The 19,374-nt window shown below is 48.4% G+C and overlaps 1 protein-coding gene across 4 annotated transcripts in view; it reads left to right on the top strand.

Moving 5' to 3' along the window:
- dnmt3bb.1 (DNA (cytosine-5-)-methyltransferase 3 beta, duplicate b.1) overlaps positions 1-19,374 on the top strand; it is a 35,374-nt gene that overhangs the window by 12,323 nt on the left and 3,677 nt on the right. Inside the window, exons 3-18 of one of the 4 annotated variants that reach the window (XM_087833384.1) lie at positions 5,232-5,382; positions 5,836-5,912; positions 6,000-6,137; positions 6,481-6,624; positions 7,457-7,615; positions 7,690-7,797; positions 10,979-11,120; positions 11,196-11,318; positions 12,007-12,051; positions 12,127-12,203; positions 13,368-13,480; positions 13,563-13,746; positions 13,912-13,996; positions 14,510-14,655; positions 16,445-16,535; positions 16,716-16,861. In XM_087833384.1, the coding sequence (XP_087689510.1) occupies positions 5,232-5,382; positions 5,836-5,912; positions 6,000-6,137; positions 6,481-6,624; positions 7,457-7,615; positions 7,690-7,797; positions 10,979-11,120; positions 11,196-11,318; positions 12,007-12,051; positions 12,127-12,203; positions 13,368-13,480; positions 13,563-13,746; positions 13,912-13,996; positions 14,510-14,655; positions 16,445-16,535; positions 16,716-16,861 (1,929 nt within the window). Of the gene's footprint in view, positions 1-5,231; positions 5,383-5,835; positions 6,138-6,480; positions 6,625-7,456; positions 7,616-7,689; positions 7,798-10,978; positions 11,319-12,006; positions 12,052-12,126; positions 12,204-13,367; positions 13,481-13,562; positions 13,747-13,911; positions 13,997-14,509; positions 14,656-16,444; positions 16,536-16,712; positions 16,862-19,374 lie in introns of all 4 variants that reach the window. The other 3 variants (XM_087833383.1, XM_087833382.1, XM_087833381.1) reach the window with 3 other exon arrangements.

Below are 19,374 nucleotides of genomic sequence, written 5' to 3'. Positions count from 1 at the left end.
CGCCCCGCCCTGTGTTTCATTCTGGCTGTCACTAAGACGATTTGACAGCATCATGGGAGCGCCGCGGGGCAGCCTGCTTCATGTGCGTGACGTAGCCTGTGAGGCGGGGTCACAGCAGCGGCTTCATCTTTCAAAGAAGCATCGTGACCACAGCAGCCATAAAGGAAGTGAAGCGTTGCTTTGCACTTCCTGTTGAGGCACAGGACGGATATCCAGGAAAGCAGGTTTGGGAGGACGGTGAGGATGATGATGGCGTGCGTGCTGACCTGGCCGACGGGACCCAGGACCCGCTGGAGAGATTATATCTCTCGGCTGGCCTGGGAACACTTTGGTGTTCCCCCGGACACCCCGGGGAGGGAGAGGGAGGTCTGGGCCTCTCTGCTGAGGCTGCTGCCCCCGCGACCCCCGATAAGCAGAAGAAGATGGATGTTGATCTTTTGTCAGATGCTCAGGCTCCCTGAGGAAGCACGTTTCTTATCACCAGCAGCAGAAGCTTCATTTCTCCAGCTGCTGCGTCACAGCGTGTAACCACACGAGCTGCAGCCAGATGTTATCACAGAGTCTCGAGGTCAGACTGTGACATCATAGCGTCATCATTTATGTTTTAACATGTTTGTCAGCGATGGGGAGCAGTGAGAGCCGGGGCCACGTCACATCCAGCTGTGCTGTTTCATCCAGCTGTTAGATTAAGCAGTTTCCACAGGAGCAGAGACTCCACGGTCGTGTTATCACACACAGAGCTCCTGTGGAGGCTTCATGCAGCTGAAACATCTGCAGAGAAGCAGCTGCTGCTCCCTCGTCTGTGCTCTCGGGTGGATGACTCCACGTCAGCTCACAGCAGCGTGTTCGTAGTTCACCTCCACGCTGTGAAACATTCACACGATGCAAACTGAATCATAGAAACATTAAAGCTGCTGCAGCTTCCACAAATCTGCTGGTGAAGGTTTAAAGACGGACTCAATTAAATCCAGCTGGTCTCTGCGTCATCGCTCGTGCAGCTTCTGTTCATGGACCGACCCCCCGCCTGCCGCCCTGACGCTGGGTGGGTCATATGCTGCCCACGCGTCCGGCGCCAGCGCACAGGCTGACTGTGGGGAGGAGCGCCCTCCTGCTCCGAGTCCTTCCTCTGCGAGTGGCAGCTGCCATCAGCAGCAGTCCTGCGTGTGGTGGACACCACCTACTTCAGGGTGGAGTAGCTGAACTTCATGATGTTGTTATTAAAATCTCTGAAATGTCAGCGTCGTTGTTTTCTCGTCACTGCGAACGCTGCAGCGAGCGTCTGTGGAGCGTCACGTAGACGTGCTGCTGCTGTTAGCTGCTGTAAGCTGCAGCTCGATGATCATAATCAGACTGACCGAGTGTTCATATTTATTATAAACAACACAAAACAAGGTTCAGTTCAGCTGAGTTTAAGTTTAATTAGAAAACTGGACAAAAATACAAAAATCACTCGACTGTGATCGTTTAACATTCGCCATCGTGAAGAAACAAAACAATATTTAATAAATAAAACCAGTCAGTAAACTTCCCGGCGCTCTGACTGCAGCGTTTAGTGGGTGGAGTCAGGGCACCACAGAGACGCAGCGATGGAGCAGATTGACCTGCAAAGTTCATTCCCGCCACAATGAATGGATTTCCGGACGTGGGGTCGGATGTGTCGTGATTTTTAACGTGGATCCACAAACCAACAGAGGACGCGCCGCCGTGACCTCGGCGAGCGTCTCAGCGTGTTTCACTTTTCCTGCCTCGTTTAGCCGCCTCAGCAGTTTCTGCTCCAAACCACACTGAGCGCACACTTTCTCACAAGTGCACAGAGTTCATGTGTTATAGTGGAAACTTACACACACACACACACACACACGCTGTTTTACGAGCATCAACAATCACAAACAGATGCAGATGTGCATTGTGGTCGTTTGGCTTAAAATCTCTGCACAGTCTGAATTTTCCATCTGTTTCACAGCTGCTCCTTCCCTCCTCTTCCTCCTCTTCTCTCCTCTTCCTCCTCTTCCCTCCTCTTCCTCCCCTTCGCTGCTTGTTTTCTTCCTCTGACTCTCTAAAGTGTCACGATGATCTTTCTGCTGCTCCGCGTCTCCGTCAGTCTGCAATAATTCCTCTGATGGCAGCTTCAGCCTGCATGAGCTTAAATCCAGACTAACAGCAGCAGCTCATCACTGAATCACTATCAGAACAAACCAAAGTTCTTCACACATAAAATATTTGATTTATTATAAATATTTATTATAAAATATTTGACTCCACCTGCTGCGGTGAAGCCTCGCAGACAGCTAGCAGCTACGGCTGCGGCGGCTCTATCATGGGATAGACACACACACACACACACACACACACACACACACACACACACACACGCACACACACACACACGCACACACACTTGCTGACATGCATAATCTCTCTAGGTGTTACATTATTGTCTGAACATCATCTGTAGTCAGTCTTGCTGTAACGTGGGCAGAGTGGGGATTAATGGTTAAGGTGGAGTTCATGTTCAGGCAGAGCAGGGAGGGCGCTGCACAAACTCACGTGTCCGGCTCTTCTGAAGCGATGTCGGGAGAAGGAGCAACAAAAGCATTCCCGCCCGCCTTCGGGTCCTCGTCGCTCCTGTATCCTGACTCGCTGCCAGCGCTGCAGATTTGTCACGTGCGCTGCTTTTCTTTCATGGCTGTAGTTTGTTGAGTCAGATGTGACTTCAGCAGCAGCTGAACAGGCTCAGCGTGAGTTCTTCATTAGTTTAGTCTTAAGCTCACACACAACATGTTTTGTAAGCATGTGCTCCTCGCTGGAAACAGACAAAGACTCGAATCAGAGTTTCAGCAGCTGATTGGATGAAGCAGCTGGATATGTGTGAGCAGTCAGATGGTGTCTGTCACCAAAGCTGGTCACACAGTGAGAAGATGAAACGCCATCAGTGCTGTTCTGGAAGCCTCGACCCTCTCACGGTGGGATCATAACATACATGACTAGCGCCACGCTGGGTTACATGAACCGGTGGTTTCCCAGCCGTGCCGAAGCCGACTGGAGAGCACGGGACAAGTCCAGGTGTGTCTTGGAATGAAAACGATACAGTCATCTGCTCTTCAAAGGAGCGCTGGTCCTGCACCAGAGACTCCGAGATCCTTAACTGAGTGAAAGTGTCCGAGATGACGTTAGAACAATTACAGTCGTGCAAAGCACAGATGCTGTAAATGGGCCGTGTGCGAAGAGAAAGCGATGGCACGCCAGGTGACGCAGGCTTACAGTAACGAGTCCTTGGTTTTCCTGAAATAACCGTCCTGTCCGGCAGTCCTGAGCCATCATTGCTTTCTATGTAGCTTCAAAATCGGTGCAGTGATTTATTGAAACATTGACAACATCCTACTGACGAGCTTCAGCCTCAGGATTTGTTTAGACACCTGAAAACGAGTAAAACCACAGAAGAAGAAACGACCTTTGGAGACCTACTGCTCAGAGCCTTTAAACCTGCCGTGACCTGCCCTCTGTCCTTCCTGGGCAGTTTGAAACCCACTAATGGGAACTCTTGGCCTTTTGACCTTTTGACCTTTTGACCTCGGGTTTTCTGATTGGTGGACTAAAAATCTCAAATGTGTAGAACATGTTAGGAAGAAGGAGAACCGGAGGACACGGATTTAGTTTGTCTATAAATGTATCTGCAGCTGTAAACGATGATCCTGAGATCACAGTCGGGTCGGAGCAGCCAATCAAACGGTACAGCGTCGCTATGACTACACCCGCGGTGACAGTCGCAGTTGTGTGGTGTCTCTTTAAGACGCTAACTTAAAGTTGAACTTAAAGTAACCAGTTGTGTGAACGCTGCTCGCTTCACGTGTGATGAGACAGCAGCCGTTCAACGCGGCGCTCCTCCACCTGTCAGTGACGTGGTTCACCGCCCCAGGTGGAGGCGCGCGTCAGAGCGTTGCTCGTGAACAGCTGTAGCTGAAACACAGCTGTGGCCTGAAGCTAAACACGGCGGGCGGATTCTCCCAGATCAGAGATTAAAACTGTAAACGGCAGCGAGGCTTTGGCCCGTAGTTACACAACATCCTCGTGTTTGAAGCGCTTTTATTCAGCAACAAAGAAAAGTGCTGACGTGTGTGTGTTTGCACCAGGCTCTGTTTAACGCTGCAGACCTGCCTGCAACACCCAAAGACCACAGAGTCTGACACACACAGAGTGGAGCAGTACCACAGTGAGCTATTGGATGCTGGAGATGACGGATGACCCACTTGGAACGGCACCAAACGTCTGCGGCAGTCAGGAGATTAGAAGCCTGAACAAGTCCTGACTGCACCGCGTCGGCTGCCCGCTCTCAGCTCAGGCGCGTTAATCGTTTGTCACGTGACGCTTTAATGGCAGCCGTCGCAGCGGTGAGGCCAGAGGCTCCGGTGAGCGTTTGCCTGAGTGTGACCTGAGGCTTCGGGAATGTGGAGCGTTGGTGTCGGCACATCAAACGCCGTCGTCATGCAGAGCCCTGTGTGGGCTGCGGGGTCAGGGTGGCGTGCGCTCGCGTCACAAACTTCAGGCTTTAACGTCACTGACCTTCAAATCTGGGAGTTGGAAAAGTTGCTTATTGGAACAAAGCAGCACAGAGCTGTGCAGAAGTCCTGAGCCAGAGTTTCAAGAGCCAGACCTTCTGAAGGTCTGACAGGCTTTTCACTCAGTTTCAGTCCTTGTGCCGGACTATTTTCATTTAATTATGAAGCACATAACAGACACACGGGCGAAGATTTTAAACACATCGTCTGTTCCTGTTTCGTTAGTGGAGTCTGTCAAAAACAGACGAACAGATTCCCACAGAGCAGCTACCTGGAAACCTGGGATCTCTGTGTGCAGCATGTGCTTAAAAACATGTGAGAAGAAGACGTGTAAGGGCCAAAAACTAAGAACTGACACTGCAGATGATCAGCTGATCATCTGCTGGTCACCGGCGCTGGTTTAGGCCAAACTTTTACCGTAAAAATTCCAACGGTTCCTGAAAGCATCAACTCAAGTCTCAGGTAATAACACAGCAAACAGTGAAAAACTGAGTAAAAGGAAGTGAAATGTAAAATAAAATGTTTTCTGTGGAGCGCCATCATCTCTCTCCTCTCCTCGTGGAGCTGATGGAGCGATGGCGTCTCTGTGGGGCGCCTCTGCCACTATTCTGCGTCGCGCCTCACTCCGAGGCTTTATCTCAGATAACACCGTTTGTGATTCTGTTCTGTCTCCAGGCGGCGGTGAACGGGGACACGCCTCCAGCTGAGGGCCTGTCCGAGAATGACAGCGGAGTGGAACTGACCAATGAGAACAGCCCCCTGACCGCGGCCGAGCCGCCTTCACCCTTCAGCCCCAAACAGAACGGAGACGCCGCCTCGCCTCAGGGTAACTCACGCCACTCGTCTTTACGCCGTCACTTATTTCATGTGAGACCTTTATTTTGAAGGTCGGCTGGCTTCCTGTGTGTTTGAAACTTCACATTAAAAGAGAAAATGTGTGAATGATTACAGCTGCCAGTGAGGTCACGCGTTTCATTTCTCAGACTTTCAGACATGTTTCTGCTGTGGCGATGATGATGATGATGATGATGATGATGATGATGATGACTTATTAAATATTTCGTGCATTTTTGATCGCGTCACTGAGACGTTTATGTTTTCTGTGACTGTGTGGCGTGTTCCTGCTCTTAAATCTGTTGAACTGCAGAAATCGTCACGTTTAAGCTCTTTGACTCTGGCAGCCGTCTGCCCGGCGACGCCGTCCCGCGAAAATATTCAGTTTCTCTCGGACCATCTGTCTGACCTTCTGTCCATCTGTTGTCTTCCACTCCGGCCACAGATGGAAACCAGTGCTCGAGGGGAAGCAGGAAGAGGAGCAGGAAGGGCCGTGAGGACGAGGAACGCACCTGGGACTCGGTACGACTCTCGCGGTGGAGCTTTTCACCGCCCTGTGATTTAGGCGAGAGCAGAGGGGACACTGGTGTGGTGTTTGTCTCTTTGCAGGACAAGTCTTCAGGAGCGCCTCAGCTGGGCTTGAGACAGACGCCTCGACCCAGAACCATCTTCCAGGCCGGCCTGACGCCGCACGCGCATGGCAAGCCTCGCAGACAGAGCCGCAAACAGGAGCACAGCACGTCTCCGGTAAACTCTCGGGAATGTGCAGCCATTAAAAACGTAAAACATATTGTCCAGGCGGCGAGCGCAGATGCAGCTGACTCAGCGACCAGCAGGGGGCAGCAGGGAGGGGACAATGTAACAAGCTGCACAGACACATCCATCCTCCTCGGGTGGGGTAGAGGTGGAGCTGTCAGCCTGCAGAATCGCTTCTTTCATAAAAGAGTTTAACAAAGAGGCTTTTTATTCGTTTTCTTTTGTGTTTGAATATTTGGTCGATGCTGCCGACTCACAGCTCCAGGATGATCGTTGCTGTCGAGGTCTTCCTCCCGCTTCTTCCTCTGTCAACCTTCCCTCTCCCTGCCCTCAGTGTCCCGGGAATCCTCGGGCAGCTGCGGTCGGGTCCGGCGGGGTCCCGGAGACCCCTCGACTGGAGCTCATGGAACAAGACTCCAAAGACTCGGCCCAGAGCACCAGCACCTCGTCCAGCTCCGAAACCAAGCAGGAGTACAGCGTAAGTCGAAATGATGACGTGATCTCATCCTCTGTCTTCAACAAGATTTAGCTCCTCCCCTTTTAAGGCCACTTTCAACCTGTGCTGGCCTCCTCTTGGATATTTTCTCATTGATAATTAATGCAACAGCTGTGAACTGCTGCGTCTCTTCTGATTGGCCACACCTCGTAGACAGACAGGTTGAACAGGAGGTGGGCCGGACTTCAGACGGCTCATAATGTTCTGTTTCACAGAGTTTTTTTCTGCTGTTGGTACTGTGTGATGTCACAGAGAGGCAGTACGGCTGCTGTTTAGACTTTTACAGAAGGGCGGCCAATCAGGAGAAAGCGAACCGGTGGAGTCCAGGAATAATAAACGAAGCTGGAAATGAGCCGAGGAGTCCACGTGGAAGCTCTGAGCTCAGCTGCTCCGTCAGGCGTAGCATCCACGCAGCCCACTGAAGGGTCACATGGCCCGGGCTCCACCAGCTGCTCGTTAAAGAGCCGCTGCCACGGGAAACGGCTGTGATGTCATCAGTGACGGAGTCTCTGCAGAGGAAGCAGCGTGTCTTCAGCCGACGTGGACGAACACACATCTTGTTTTCGTCTTTTTTATGATATTTGCACCACAACAGAGTCAAACTGAGTGGGGGGGTCGCAGGTTTAAGGAATGCTCGCAGACGTGAGCGCCGTCTGATAACGCTTTGGCGTTCACGTCCACGATGACGAGACTTTGCTGTACGAAACGTCTCGCCCTGATTTCACCCGACTTTAATCTTTGATTCGTCTTTGATTAACAGGAAGTGACGATGCTCGTGAATGAACTCTGCACTTCCTCCCGTGTCTCTGTTTAGGACAACAAGGGCTTCGGGATTGGCGAGCTGGTCTGGGGGAAGATCAAAGGCTTCTCGTGGTGGCCGGGGATCGTGGTGACGTGGCGAGCCACCGGCAAGCGGCAGGCCAGCCACGGCATGAGGTGGCTGCAGTGGTTTGGGGACGGGAAGTTCTCTGAGGTGAGGAGGCGCAGAAACGCTGCGGCGTCGGGATGGTGGGACGCGTGTGTTTGATGCCGTGTTCTCTGCTCCAGGTTTCTGCAGACAAGCTGGACTCCCTCACCGCCTTCCCCAAGTTCTTCAGCCAGGCGTCCTACACCAAGCTGGCCTCGTACCGCAGGGCGGTGTTCCAGGCGCTGGAGGTCAGTGTCAGGTTTGGCTGTCTGCAACCGCTCCCTGTCACATGATGCACCTGTTACCTGCGGTTCTCTGCGTCAGATGAGCCTCGTGTGACAGCAGACCTCTGAGACCGTTTCCTCTTTCTTACAGCGGTTATCCAAAGCTAGTCGATTCTGATTGGTTCTTTGATTTGGTGTGCAGCTTTATTGACGTCTCGTCTAGTTTTAAATGACGGCGCGCAGCATTGCTGTCATCAAACAAGCAAAACAGAGTTCGTGACTCATCTTAAATAAATGTAGCCTGGAGGTGTGTAACCATGTGGTCAACCTTTAAATGCGCCCTTCCTGCGTCCTGATTGGATGTTTCTTTTTTATTAACGTGGGGTTCCTGTCTCCCCCGACCCCATGCCCTCGGGGTCGTTCACTTAAAATTATGTAACATAAACAATAAACATGCAAAATTTCACAGCTGTAGGTCCCAGTGTCAGAAACCAGAACCAGCGACATGCAGACAAACACACACAGGATCACATGTGTGTGATTGTGTGTGTGTGTGAGGGGTGCAACAATACTCGTATCGATGTTGAACCGTTCGATACAGTGCTTTCGGTTCGGTACGCATATGTATGAACAATACAAAATTTTTAATTTATTTTATCAACTTTCCTTCTGACGGTGCTGTCTGTGTTGAGAGCTCAGTTTATCTGCGTTCGACTACTCCGCCTAGGCTGCACTGTCGAGTGCAGATTCACTGAGCGCAGGGCAAGCTAGCAAGACAGAAGCTAAGCTCGTTGCAACATGGCAAATTGAACCTCCCCCACCCTCATTCAGATCTGGCGTTTGGAACTATTTTGGTCTTCATGTGACGTATGACCCTGAAGGTAAGCGCGTCATGGACTAAAGTAAAACAGTATGTTGGATGTGCCAGCAATGCTCAATTACATTGGTGGGAACTAGTGCGTTAGCGCAGTTAGCTCGTTAACGTGTTGGCCGTCCAGCCCCACGCACGGGGCGATCCGCGGTAGCTCGTTAACGGAGATTTGCCGTGTTGTGGCGTTAACGTCATTTCAGATTAACGCTGACAGCACTAGTGGGAACACAACGAATATGACTGCACATTTACTCCGACATCATCCTCGTGCAAAGACAAGTGGAAGCAGACAAAAACAACAAGCACGCATGCTACAAACTTTAGCCGAGTCATTTAGACAGCCGTTAGCACATGATTCTCCTTATGGGGACCTGATATGTTTAATATGCTGCTGAGAATATAGCCCAGAAGAAGCGTATAGTAGAGCTTTTATTTTGGAAAGAGACATTTCTCTGTAATAAACTCTCTTTTCCAAAGATGAGGGATTTCTCCATCAGATAGATTTATTTTTTATTACTTTGTTGTTTCAGCAACATTAAATTTAAAAACTGTACTTTTGAGTTAAAATATATATTTATAATTTTAATAAATGACAAATTAAAAAGGCATGAACATTTTTTTTGTATCGAAAAAATATCGAACCGTGACACCAAAGTACCGAACCGTGAATTTTGTGTATCGTTGCACCCCTAATATCTATATATATATATATAGTGTTTACATATCTTTGTGGGGACCAACAGCCCGTCCTAACCCAAAGACACCAGTTTGAAGACTCAGAATCATGATGTGGTTTCAGTGTCAGGGTTACAGGCTACAGTTAGCAGCTAGGGAAAGCATTATGTCAGTGAGATATCCTCACTAAGATACTGAGTGTGTGTGTGTCTGAGTGTGTGTGTCATGTTTCAGGTCTAAAGTCTGCTGTAAAAACATGTAGCGTGCCAAGAACAAACTGGTTCACTGGAAGCGTATTTATGCATGTTTACACCTGTCTGTGTGTCTGTGTGTCTGTGTGTGTCTGTGTGTGTGTGTCTGTGTGTGTGTGTCTGTGTGTGTGTGTGTGTGTGTGAGTGTGTCTGTGCTATCACCTGTCTCTCATGACCTCTGGGAATAAAGCTTATCCCGGCGTTCTCATGGAGTAAACGGGAGACGTTTCCTTTCCTGCAGAAACCAGAAACATGGAGGCAGGAAGGCACAGACGGACGCTGGCACAGAGGATTTGATTTCAGCACAGATAATAACTGCATCAGGGCTGCACATATAAACGTGTTAATGCGAGAGATTTCAGTGTGTGAGAGGAACAGAAATGTATTTTATGAGTAAATGTGAGTCTGCAGCCACGACTTCATCACAAACATCAAACACTCGCAGAAGAAACAGAGCTTCAGTTTGCTTTAACTCGACATCTTTCATAATCACCTGTGTTTGTGTAACGCAGCGTGAGAGAGAGAGACGGCCTCCGGGCGTCTTCCTGCCGCCGTCTTTCGTCTCCCGTCCGCCCCTTCGCTGCTCGCCTCTCGTCTTCCTGCTGAAAGCGTTCGGGGCTTTCGCAGCAGGAGAGTCTTCACACGGTTATTTTACAAACGAGTTTTATAATTGCAGCTCGAACTGTTCGGGGAGAAACGCTGCCTGCTGTTGACATCCTGCACTTATTCGTCTGCGTCTTATCTCCTGTCCAGTCTTTGCTGCGTGTTCGTGTTGAACATGGACCGTCACAGAGACCCGCTGTCACAAACATGAGCGAGCTGTGTTTGATTCACAACGACACGGAGCTCAGGTGTGTAATCAGAGTAAACATCGGTCTGTAACGTCTGTGAGCTGAGGACCGTCGTCACGCTCTGATGGAGGTTTTACGATTCTCCAGATGTTCTCAAAGGTCTGGACACGGCGTCCATGTTTGGATGGGTCTGACCTCAGATCAGTCTTAAAGGAGACGGGGGCGTTTCTCCATCGTGGTCACGCGTGGCTTCTCCTCCACGTGATGGTGAAGCTCTGCCCAATCATGTGACCCAGCGCTGACAGGTCACCTGATCAGCTGATAAATCTTCCTCCAGCTGTTTCTCTGCTCGTTTTCAGCGTTTTGTTGACGCGTCCCAACTTAGACAGACGTGCTGCTGCCAAACTGAGCTCCTCCTGCAGGCGCAGACGCAGACGGCAGCAACTTACAGGAAACCAAAGTCTGTTTCAGAGTTTACTGGTCAAGCTTCGCCTGCCTGGCTTGTCGTGCCTTAAATGGCCGTGGGGAGCATCTGAATCCTTCTGTCGCCGTGGTTTCCCCTGAATCTGCACGTGCTCAGTCCGTCCCAGGTAGGATAACGTCTGTCTCCCCCTCAGATGGCGAGCATCCGAGCAGAGAAAACGTTTCCTCCCTGCAAGTCGAACAGCCCAGAGGACCAGGTCAAGCCCATGCTGGACTGGGCCAATGGGGGCTTCCTGCCCAAAGGAGAGGAAGGACTGAAACCCACGCACAGCGCCAGTGAGCAAGGCAGCAGAGCCACAGTGTCATTCATGTTGATCCAAACAGGATGTGAGTGTTTGTATGTGTCCGCAGACAGTAACCCTCTGGAGCACCACGTCCTCGACGTGTCCCTGTCCGAGTACTTCCCCAGCGCAAAGCGGCCCAAACTCAGCCTGTGTAAGAGCAAGGCCGCCCCCGAGGAGCTGTGCAACAGAGGTAAAGGGTCAAAGGTTAAACTCAGTGAACCCTCACAAAGTGGAGGATATTATTTATGTCAGCAAATCTGGTGTAAGTTATGTATTTAACATTGTTTCAAGGATGTGCTCAGAGACACACTGAACCTGTTTTATCACAGTTTTTATACCACAGCATCCTTATGATGTCACAGAGAGGGAAGCCCCGCCCACCCGTTCCTCAAAACTGCAGCCTTTCAAAAGCAGGAGGAGCTAAAACAACTCGGGGCTGAACTGAGGGGCTGAGGCCCAGTATTAAACAAAGAAGGATTATTATGATCTGAATCATGCAAAGCTACTCTGGTAGAGTTCAAGGTTAAACATAAAGAGCTGGAAATGAGCAGCTCTCCCAACATCTCGGCTCAATTATGTGTAAATGTGTAATGAAAACAAAAACATCCAGTTCAGAGAATAAAGTGTGTGATTAAACTACACTTAAAGTTTAATGTTGGAAAAATAAAGTTTTTGTGTTTTTGAGAATGAAACTAATTATTAGAAACGATATCCTCAGCTTTTCTCTCTAACACACCTACATACAAACCTCGTGTCTGTCACTGTTTGTGCTTTCAGCTGAATTATTTTATTCTTTATGTTGAGTCGTATAAAGTTTGCAGTTTATGTCACGTGGGAAACGCGACACTTTTTTCACATCTGCTGTGTTTTCCTGCCAGAACAAATGGTGAATGAAGTCCTGAAGAATAAAAGAAGTGTTGAAGGTAAACATCCCACCTGTCTGTGACTCGCTGTCCTGGTGAATCCCACTTTGATCTTTGTGTTTCTCTGTGTGGCAGAGTTTTGTCTCTCTTGTGGGAAGACGAGCGCGACCTTCCACCCGCTGTTTGAAGGAGGCTTGTGCCCAACATGCAAGGTAGAGCGGCAGACACGTCACATGATCCGGCGGCTACGGCGTGCGAGGACGCGTCAACGATATATTTGAGCCAGACGCTCGTAAATGAAACTGTCACATTAGTGTCTTCATGTAAATGATCTGTTTGACTAATGAAAACCCCCTGCACACACACGCACACAAACACACACAGACACACACACACACACACACACACGCACGCACACACACACCGTTGGGCTACACGTTGGCTCTAAGCCAGTATTTGACAGGAGTTGTAAAGCTGGTTGTGTGAGGAAATAACGCTCCGTAGTGAACAGTGAGAGTGAGAGTGGGGCGCTTCCACAAAAATCGGCCTCTGGACCGGCAGTAATGCTGTTTTTGATGATGATGATGATGAAGCTGTGCTGAGTGACGGCAGCGTGATGTAATGACCATACGAACATCTGAACGTAGAACAGATACGAAACTGAGACGTCAGCATCTGGACGTCCGGCGCTCTGGGTTCAGTCTGATCAGCAGAAACAACACACGCCGCGCTCACACACTCATCCACGGTTTCCAGCTAACGTTCACAGGCGAGTGCCTTGCCCGAGGATATTTGGCGTGCAGACTGGAGCAGACGGGGAATTGAACCAACGACCTTCTGATTAGAAACTGCTGATAGTGATAATAATGACAGAGCGAGCGCGTGTTTGCACGCTGCTAACATTTACACCGTGTTTATTATCTGATTCTCACAAACATGCAAACGGGTAACTCCCATTAAACCGTCTGGGAGCCAAAATGATTTTTACTTCCTGCGTGGGCAGCGTGGGATTTTCCCAGGAGAAAAAAACAGCGTGGCGCCGCGCAGTCGAGTAAATGGTTACCCTGAAAAACGCCAGCACGACACTCAGCTGCAGCTGTCAGGGCTTTGACCACAGAGCGTGCGGAGACTTCCTCCTGCTGTCATCACTCCACGTATCGTTTATTAATCACGCTGACGCCCTCAGGGCAACGCAGCACAACGCTTTGATTTAAAAAGAAGAAAGAGCTTTTTGTCCCCCCCAGGAGAGGTTAAAGGTCAGAGAGCTTGATCTTTCATTACCTAACAGTGAGCTGTTTGCTCAGGTCTGCCACGAACGAGCTTTTAATCTGAAGGGGCTTCCTGGTTGAATAAATCATGAATCGTTTCCTGTTCAGGACGTGTACCTGGAGATGTCCTACATGTACGACGACGACGGCTACCAGTCTTACTGCACCGTCTGCTGCGGCGGTCGAGAGGTTCTGCTCTGCGGCAACGTGAACTGCTGCAGGTCCGACGGACAGGAACAGGAAACACCATCTCCGCTCTTTGCCCCTCCCTCGGCTCACCTCCTCTCCGCCTGCTCCCTCCAGGTGTTTCTGCGTGGACTGTCTGGACATCCTGGTGGACCCGGGTGCGTCCGACCAGGCGCGCTATCTAGACCCGTGGCGATGCTACATGTGCCAGCCGCTGCTGCGGTACGGCGTCCTCAAACGACGCCACGACTGGAGCCTCAAGCTGCAGGAGTTCTTCGCCAACGATAACGGACAGGAGTTTGTGAGTTTCTCCTTCGTATCTTTATCTGATCTTATCAGCACGCCTGATGAAATCCCACGGGTAGCTCTGCGCCGCTCGCGTGAACGGGCGGAGCAGCAGGACGAACGCTGCGTTTGGTTTCTGAGCATCAGGTCTCATTTCTGCTGTTTTCTGTTTGCCTTTCAGGAGAAACCAAAGATTTACCCAGCAGTCCCTGCAGAGCAGAGACGACCAATCAGAGTGCTGTCCCTGTTTGACGGCATTGCCACAGGTGAGGATGAAGGCGAGCTCGGGCTTCGTTTTCCCCTCTGCAGATATTTAGGGGGTGTTTTGTTGAAGTAAATAATCAGCCGCCTCTGCAGAGAGTCTCCCTGCACACTGACTCCAAATCATCCAAGTTGTTCTGCAGCTGGTCACGTACCGGCTCACGGACAGATTCTCCACCTGCTGCATGTTCTGGTTCGAGCGACTGTACACAGCAGAACCAGGACCGCCGTCACCAGCTGCAGTCACACGTGGAGGTGGAGAACAGCGGTGTCGACACACCGGCAACAGATCCTAACGGACGCCGACTGCTGAGAGCAGTCAGTGTAGTGGACCTGTGGTCAGGTGTGGTCACAGGTGAAGTTATGTGTTTCCTCTGAAGGATGGCCGGGCTCAGAGAGACGGGCGAGGAGCTCAGAGCCGCTACTGTGTGTGTGTGTGTGTGTGTGTGTGTGTGTGTGTGTGTGTGTGTGTGTGTGTGTGTGTGTTCCTATGTAAAGATGAGCGTTTTTGTTTCCAGGCTACCTGGTCCTGAGAGATCTGGGTTTTAAGGTGGGTCAGTATGTGGCGTCGGAGGTGTGCGAGGACTCCATCTCAGTGGGCGTCGTCAGGCATGAAGGAAAGATCAAGTACGTCCACGATGTGAGGAACATCACCAAGAAGAATGTAAGCAGGACAACGTCCGTGTGAATTTCTGCTTTGTTGTATTTTCAGTCTGTTTCAAATTTACTGAAATAAAACCAGTGAAACAGAATCAGTCTGCTGCCCCCTGCTGGGCTGTGAAGGTGGTGCGACAGCTACAAGAGGTTATTTACACAAATAAATAAAAACTTTATTTTTATCAGTTTGCATCAAGTATTTGAAAAAATCCAATATTGTGAAAAACATCTTAGATGATCTAGAATCTTAACTCTGATCATCTTAGCATTAACATAAAGCTTTAGCTCTCTGTGGATTTACCTCAACATTTATAGTCAAATATGGCTGAAGTTCCCACTCAGGAAACTTTCAGTAAGTAACCCAGAGTTTAATGTAATACCTTTATCACAAACAGTCCAAACAGGAAGCTCCTTATACGGACACTCTGGCTGTGTCCCAGTTCAGGGTCTGCAGCCTTGCAGGACGCGGCCTTCGCGTCCTCCGAAGACCGAGAAGGTTGGAAGTGCGAGGCAGTGAAATGGGACGGTCTAGCCTTTGTCGTGCTGTTGTTGCCTAGCAACCATGGATCTAACTGCGAGAAACGTTTCATACAGAAAAAATGTTTTGTTGGTCATTCGTTTTTTTTCATGACATCACTTTGATTAGTTGAGTATCGGCTTTTCTGTCGCGAGTCCGTCTCTCTTGTTTGTTTTTGGCCCACTTTGCACCAGAAAGAGGAAACCAGCGGCTGAACAACAGCAGCACGTTTAAGCTTGATCAGCTGTTGTTAGAATTTATTTAACATTACTTTCTACACCAGGATCTTTTTCTACAGCTGACGTAACTGTGCAGGGGCGGATCTAGCAAAGTGTAGCCAGGGGGGCCGATAGGGCATGAACAGGGAAAAGGGGGCACAAAGACATACTTTTCTTTCTTATTCTCATTTAAAATGTCGAGCTTTTAATAAATAATTATCTGAATCTTACAACAAAGTTTTAATCTGATGTAAAATGTATAGAAGTCCATTACTGTATATAGTAACTGTTAAGTCTAATATACCCTAGTAAGCTATAGTACTTTTTCCTTTGGGAACCATCTGTGCAGTCTGCAGTTCTGTTGAAGAAAGATGTTGAATCTATTTAATTATTCTTGAAAAATAATTGATTTCTGTGCATTTTTTTTCACCCTGCATCAAATTAAATTTGATTACATCGATTAAGCATCATGAGGTGGAGGGTGGTTCCCTATTTTCTTTTGCTGGGAGTTTGCAACCCTATTAGTTAGGTTGCTTAATATTTCTGCTAAGTGCTCTTTAAAACACCAGAATAGGGAGGATGGAGCAGGTTTAAGTTTATTAGATTGATCAGTGTTGCTGAACTATGAAATATTTTGGGTGCAGTGTGTTTTTTACATACAGGTATAACAGAATAGCTTTAGTGTTGTTGTTTATTTAAACCTGAGTATAAACTTATACAAAATGCAGCAAGATGTTAAAAAACTGTTTTATTGATTAAAAAACACTATATCGGATTCATATCGGTATCGGCAGATATCCAAATTTATGATATCGGTATCGGACATAAAAAAGTGGTATCGTGCATCTCTAATATGAACACAGGGAGGCACAACCCTTCGAATCAGACAAACGTACACTCTGCTGCTTCATGTTTACCTAAACGTTATTTAATCAGCTGTTTTACTCTTTTTATTCAGATTAGTTTTAAACTTCAACTCTTTTATTGGCCGAAACATTAAACTCATCCTGTCGTATTGAAAACAGGAACCGTGTTCTGTCTGATTTTGTCATCTCGCTCAGATTCAGGAGTGGGGTCCGTTTGACCTGGTGATCGGAGGAAGTCCCTGCAACGACCTCTCCATCGTCAATCCTGCCAGGAAGGGCCTGTACGGTGAGTCCCTGAGTGCATCCTGGGTATATTTAACGTGTGTTTTGGTAATTTTCTTCTCTTTTAAAGCCACACAGCGTGATAGTTTAACTCTTTAAAGGTTGTTTCTGATGTTCTCTGCCTGCGTATTCCTAGTTAGATTTTAGCGTTCTTGACTGTTGATGGTTTTTGTCTCTCCAGAAGGCACGGGCAGGTTGTTCTTCGAGTTTTATCGACTTCTGAGCGAAGCCAAGCCCAAGGACGGCGAGAACCGCCCATTTTTCTGGATGTTTGAGAACGTGGTCGCCATGGCCGTTAACGACAAGAGGGACATCTCGCGGTTCCTGGAGGTCAGTCACATGGGTGGAGAGCAGGCCTGTGCAGTAGATGGAGTTAAAGTTGCTTCCTCAACATTTCCAACAAGTGCGTTGTGACAAACGTGTGATTGCTGCAGGTTTCTGGAGGCAGTGTTGTTAAAATGTATTCCACTACAGATTACAGATTACAGATTACATGCCCCAACATGTAGTTTGGTCATATTCTGTTAAGTTACCCACTGTGAGTGTGTATTCTGAATACTTTGGATTACTTAATATATTAAGATTTAAAAATCTAGTTGGTATTGCTTTTAGAACTGCACATGATTATTTGCAGCTAGCAGGTTGTCAATGCTAACTATCAAATCTAACAGTCTATGAACCAGCCTCAGCTAATGCCTGCTAACAGTGTTAGCTTGGTAGTGAGTAGCCGTCAGTAATAGTAATAAGTCACACAGCAATAGTGCATCAAAGATACTGAAGTGACTCATAACCCAGGTAGCTACCACAACTACAACAAGCTAGCTGCAGTAGGCTAACCTTAGGTTTTATAAAGAACTTCCAGATGTTTCTTAGGTTGACGCTTGTTCTTTTGACGCTGAGAGCAGCTTGGTTGCTGACAAACACAGTTTGCATTGCACGCTCAGATTTCCTCCCTTTCTTCTTTAAATATGAAGAAGAATTTCCAAGTCCTGCCCGCGCACTGCTGCTCTGCTGTGCTGGCTCTGGGTCCATTGTGTAACTGATGGCACCAACATTAACAGGACGCTTACATTAGAGCCTCTTATGCGTGTTTTGTTTGGGTTTCCAGCAATGATTGGAATTACCAAAAATAGAGCGGGGATAGCCTAACATATGAAACAGGAAAAGATCGCCATGTAATCCATTTATTTCAACAAAGTAACTGTATTCTGATGATCACCTATTTGAACGGTAACTGTAACAGAATACAGTTACTCATATTTTGTCCCAAAAGGTTGTTTCTGTTCATCTGGACATTTCCGTGGGAGAAACGTTTCATCATCATCAGCTGACTGCAGGTTTCCCCAATCTTATAAACCAGCGGTCAACAACCTTTTTTGCGCCACGGACCGGTTTATGCCCGACAATATTTTCACGGATCGGCCTTTAAGGTGTCGCGGATAAATACAACAAAATAAAACTAGTACCAAAAAAAGAAGATTTATTCATAACACACGTGAAAAGACCCAGGAAAACCGAGTAAACGATAAAAACAATAACAAAATAACGCTGAAAACCGATAAAAACCCTGAAAACTATACATTTCACACCTGAGCCTCAACTCTCGCGGCCCGGTACCAAACGACTCACGGACCGGTCCGAGGCCCGGGGGTTGGAGACCGCTGCTATAAACAGCACATTTGCATAATGACTGAAACCAGCCCACTGAAGGAACAATGGGCTGGGAGGTCATTTACATGATCATTAATTCTCATGATCATTGATCAAAGCCCACTGACAGAGAGTTGGGGAATGGCTGCATTCACAGCATTGTTAGCTGTAACAGAGGTGCCCTCAGGCCCCCTGCCTGTTGGCAGTTTCTCCATCCATCGGCGGGGTGATCTTATTGGTTCATTTTGTCTGTTTGTTAGTCACACATCTGTTCAGGTGGACATTTGTACCACGTAGATTCAACATGTCTCAGATGGTCAAACAGCCACTGCCCTGAAATCTGTTGTAGTGTATTTGGTCCATACGGCGTCCTTGTTTCCGAGGCCACGGTGACGTACTCCGAGTGACCCAGGAGCCACAAAATCGTGAAATTATATGAATATAAATCCTCAGAAACTGGAACTGAGCTGAATTATTTTAATTTATGACCGTAGATATTAAAAGTGGATTTACATGCCTGGTCTGTGGTGTGAGTTACAGACGTAACATTGGTGCTGCTAACCTGAGACTCAGCTGGCAGTTAAATGGTAAATGGCCTGGATTTGTGTAGCGCTTTAATCTACAATCAGTCACACACACATTCACACGCTGGTGATGGCAGCTACATTGTAGCCACAGCCACCCTGGGGCGCACTGACAGAGGCGAGGCTGCCGGACACTGGCGCCACCGGCCCCTCTGACCACCACCAGTAGGCAACGGGTGAAGCGTCTTGCCCAAGGACACAACGACCAAGACTGTCAGAGCCGGGGCTCGAACCGGCAACCTTCCAATTACAAGACGAACGCCCAACTCTTGAGCCACGATTGCGAGGAGGAGGAGGAGGAGGGTGGAAATGTTTTGGGTGTAAATTCAGGACAAGTTTGAGAGCTCGAATACATAAGAAAACAAATAACTTGAATATACAGATGATGATAGCGTCGGGAAGAAACATCTTTGCTCCCTGCACAAGTCTGAAAACTGAATCTGCAGGACGTCGAAACAACGCTGAGATTCAGTCAAAGATGAAAAGAAGACGACGCCTCTGTCCTTCCTCCTGTGACGAGCTTCACATCATTTACTCGACATATTTAAAAATGTTTTGAGATTTAAAAAAAATGTCTGATGATCTGGATCATTTTTCACGTGGTGTAAA

The sequence above is a fragment of the Neolamprologus brichardi genome, chromosome 20 (genome assembly GCF_056152115.1).
Source record: "Neolamprologus brichardi isolate AB-2024 chromosome 20, ASM5615211v1, whole genome shotgun sequence".
NCBI lineage: Eukaryota > Metazoa > Chordata > Actinopteri > Cichliformes > Cichlidae > Neolamprologus > Neolamprologus brichardi.
The sequence above is the reverse complement of the archived record's forward strand: the minus strand, read 5'-3'. Positions and strand labels throughout refer to the sequence as shown.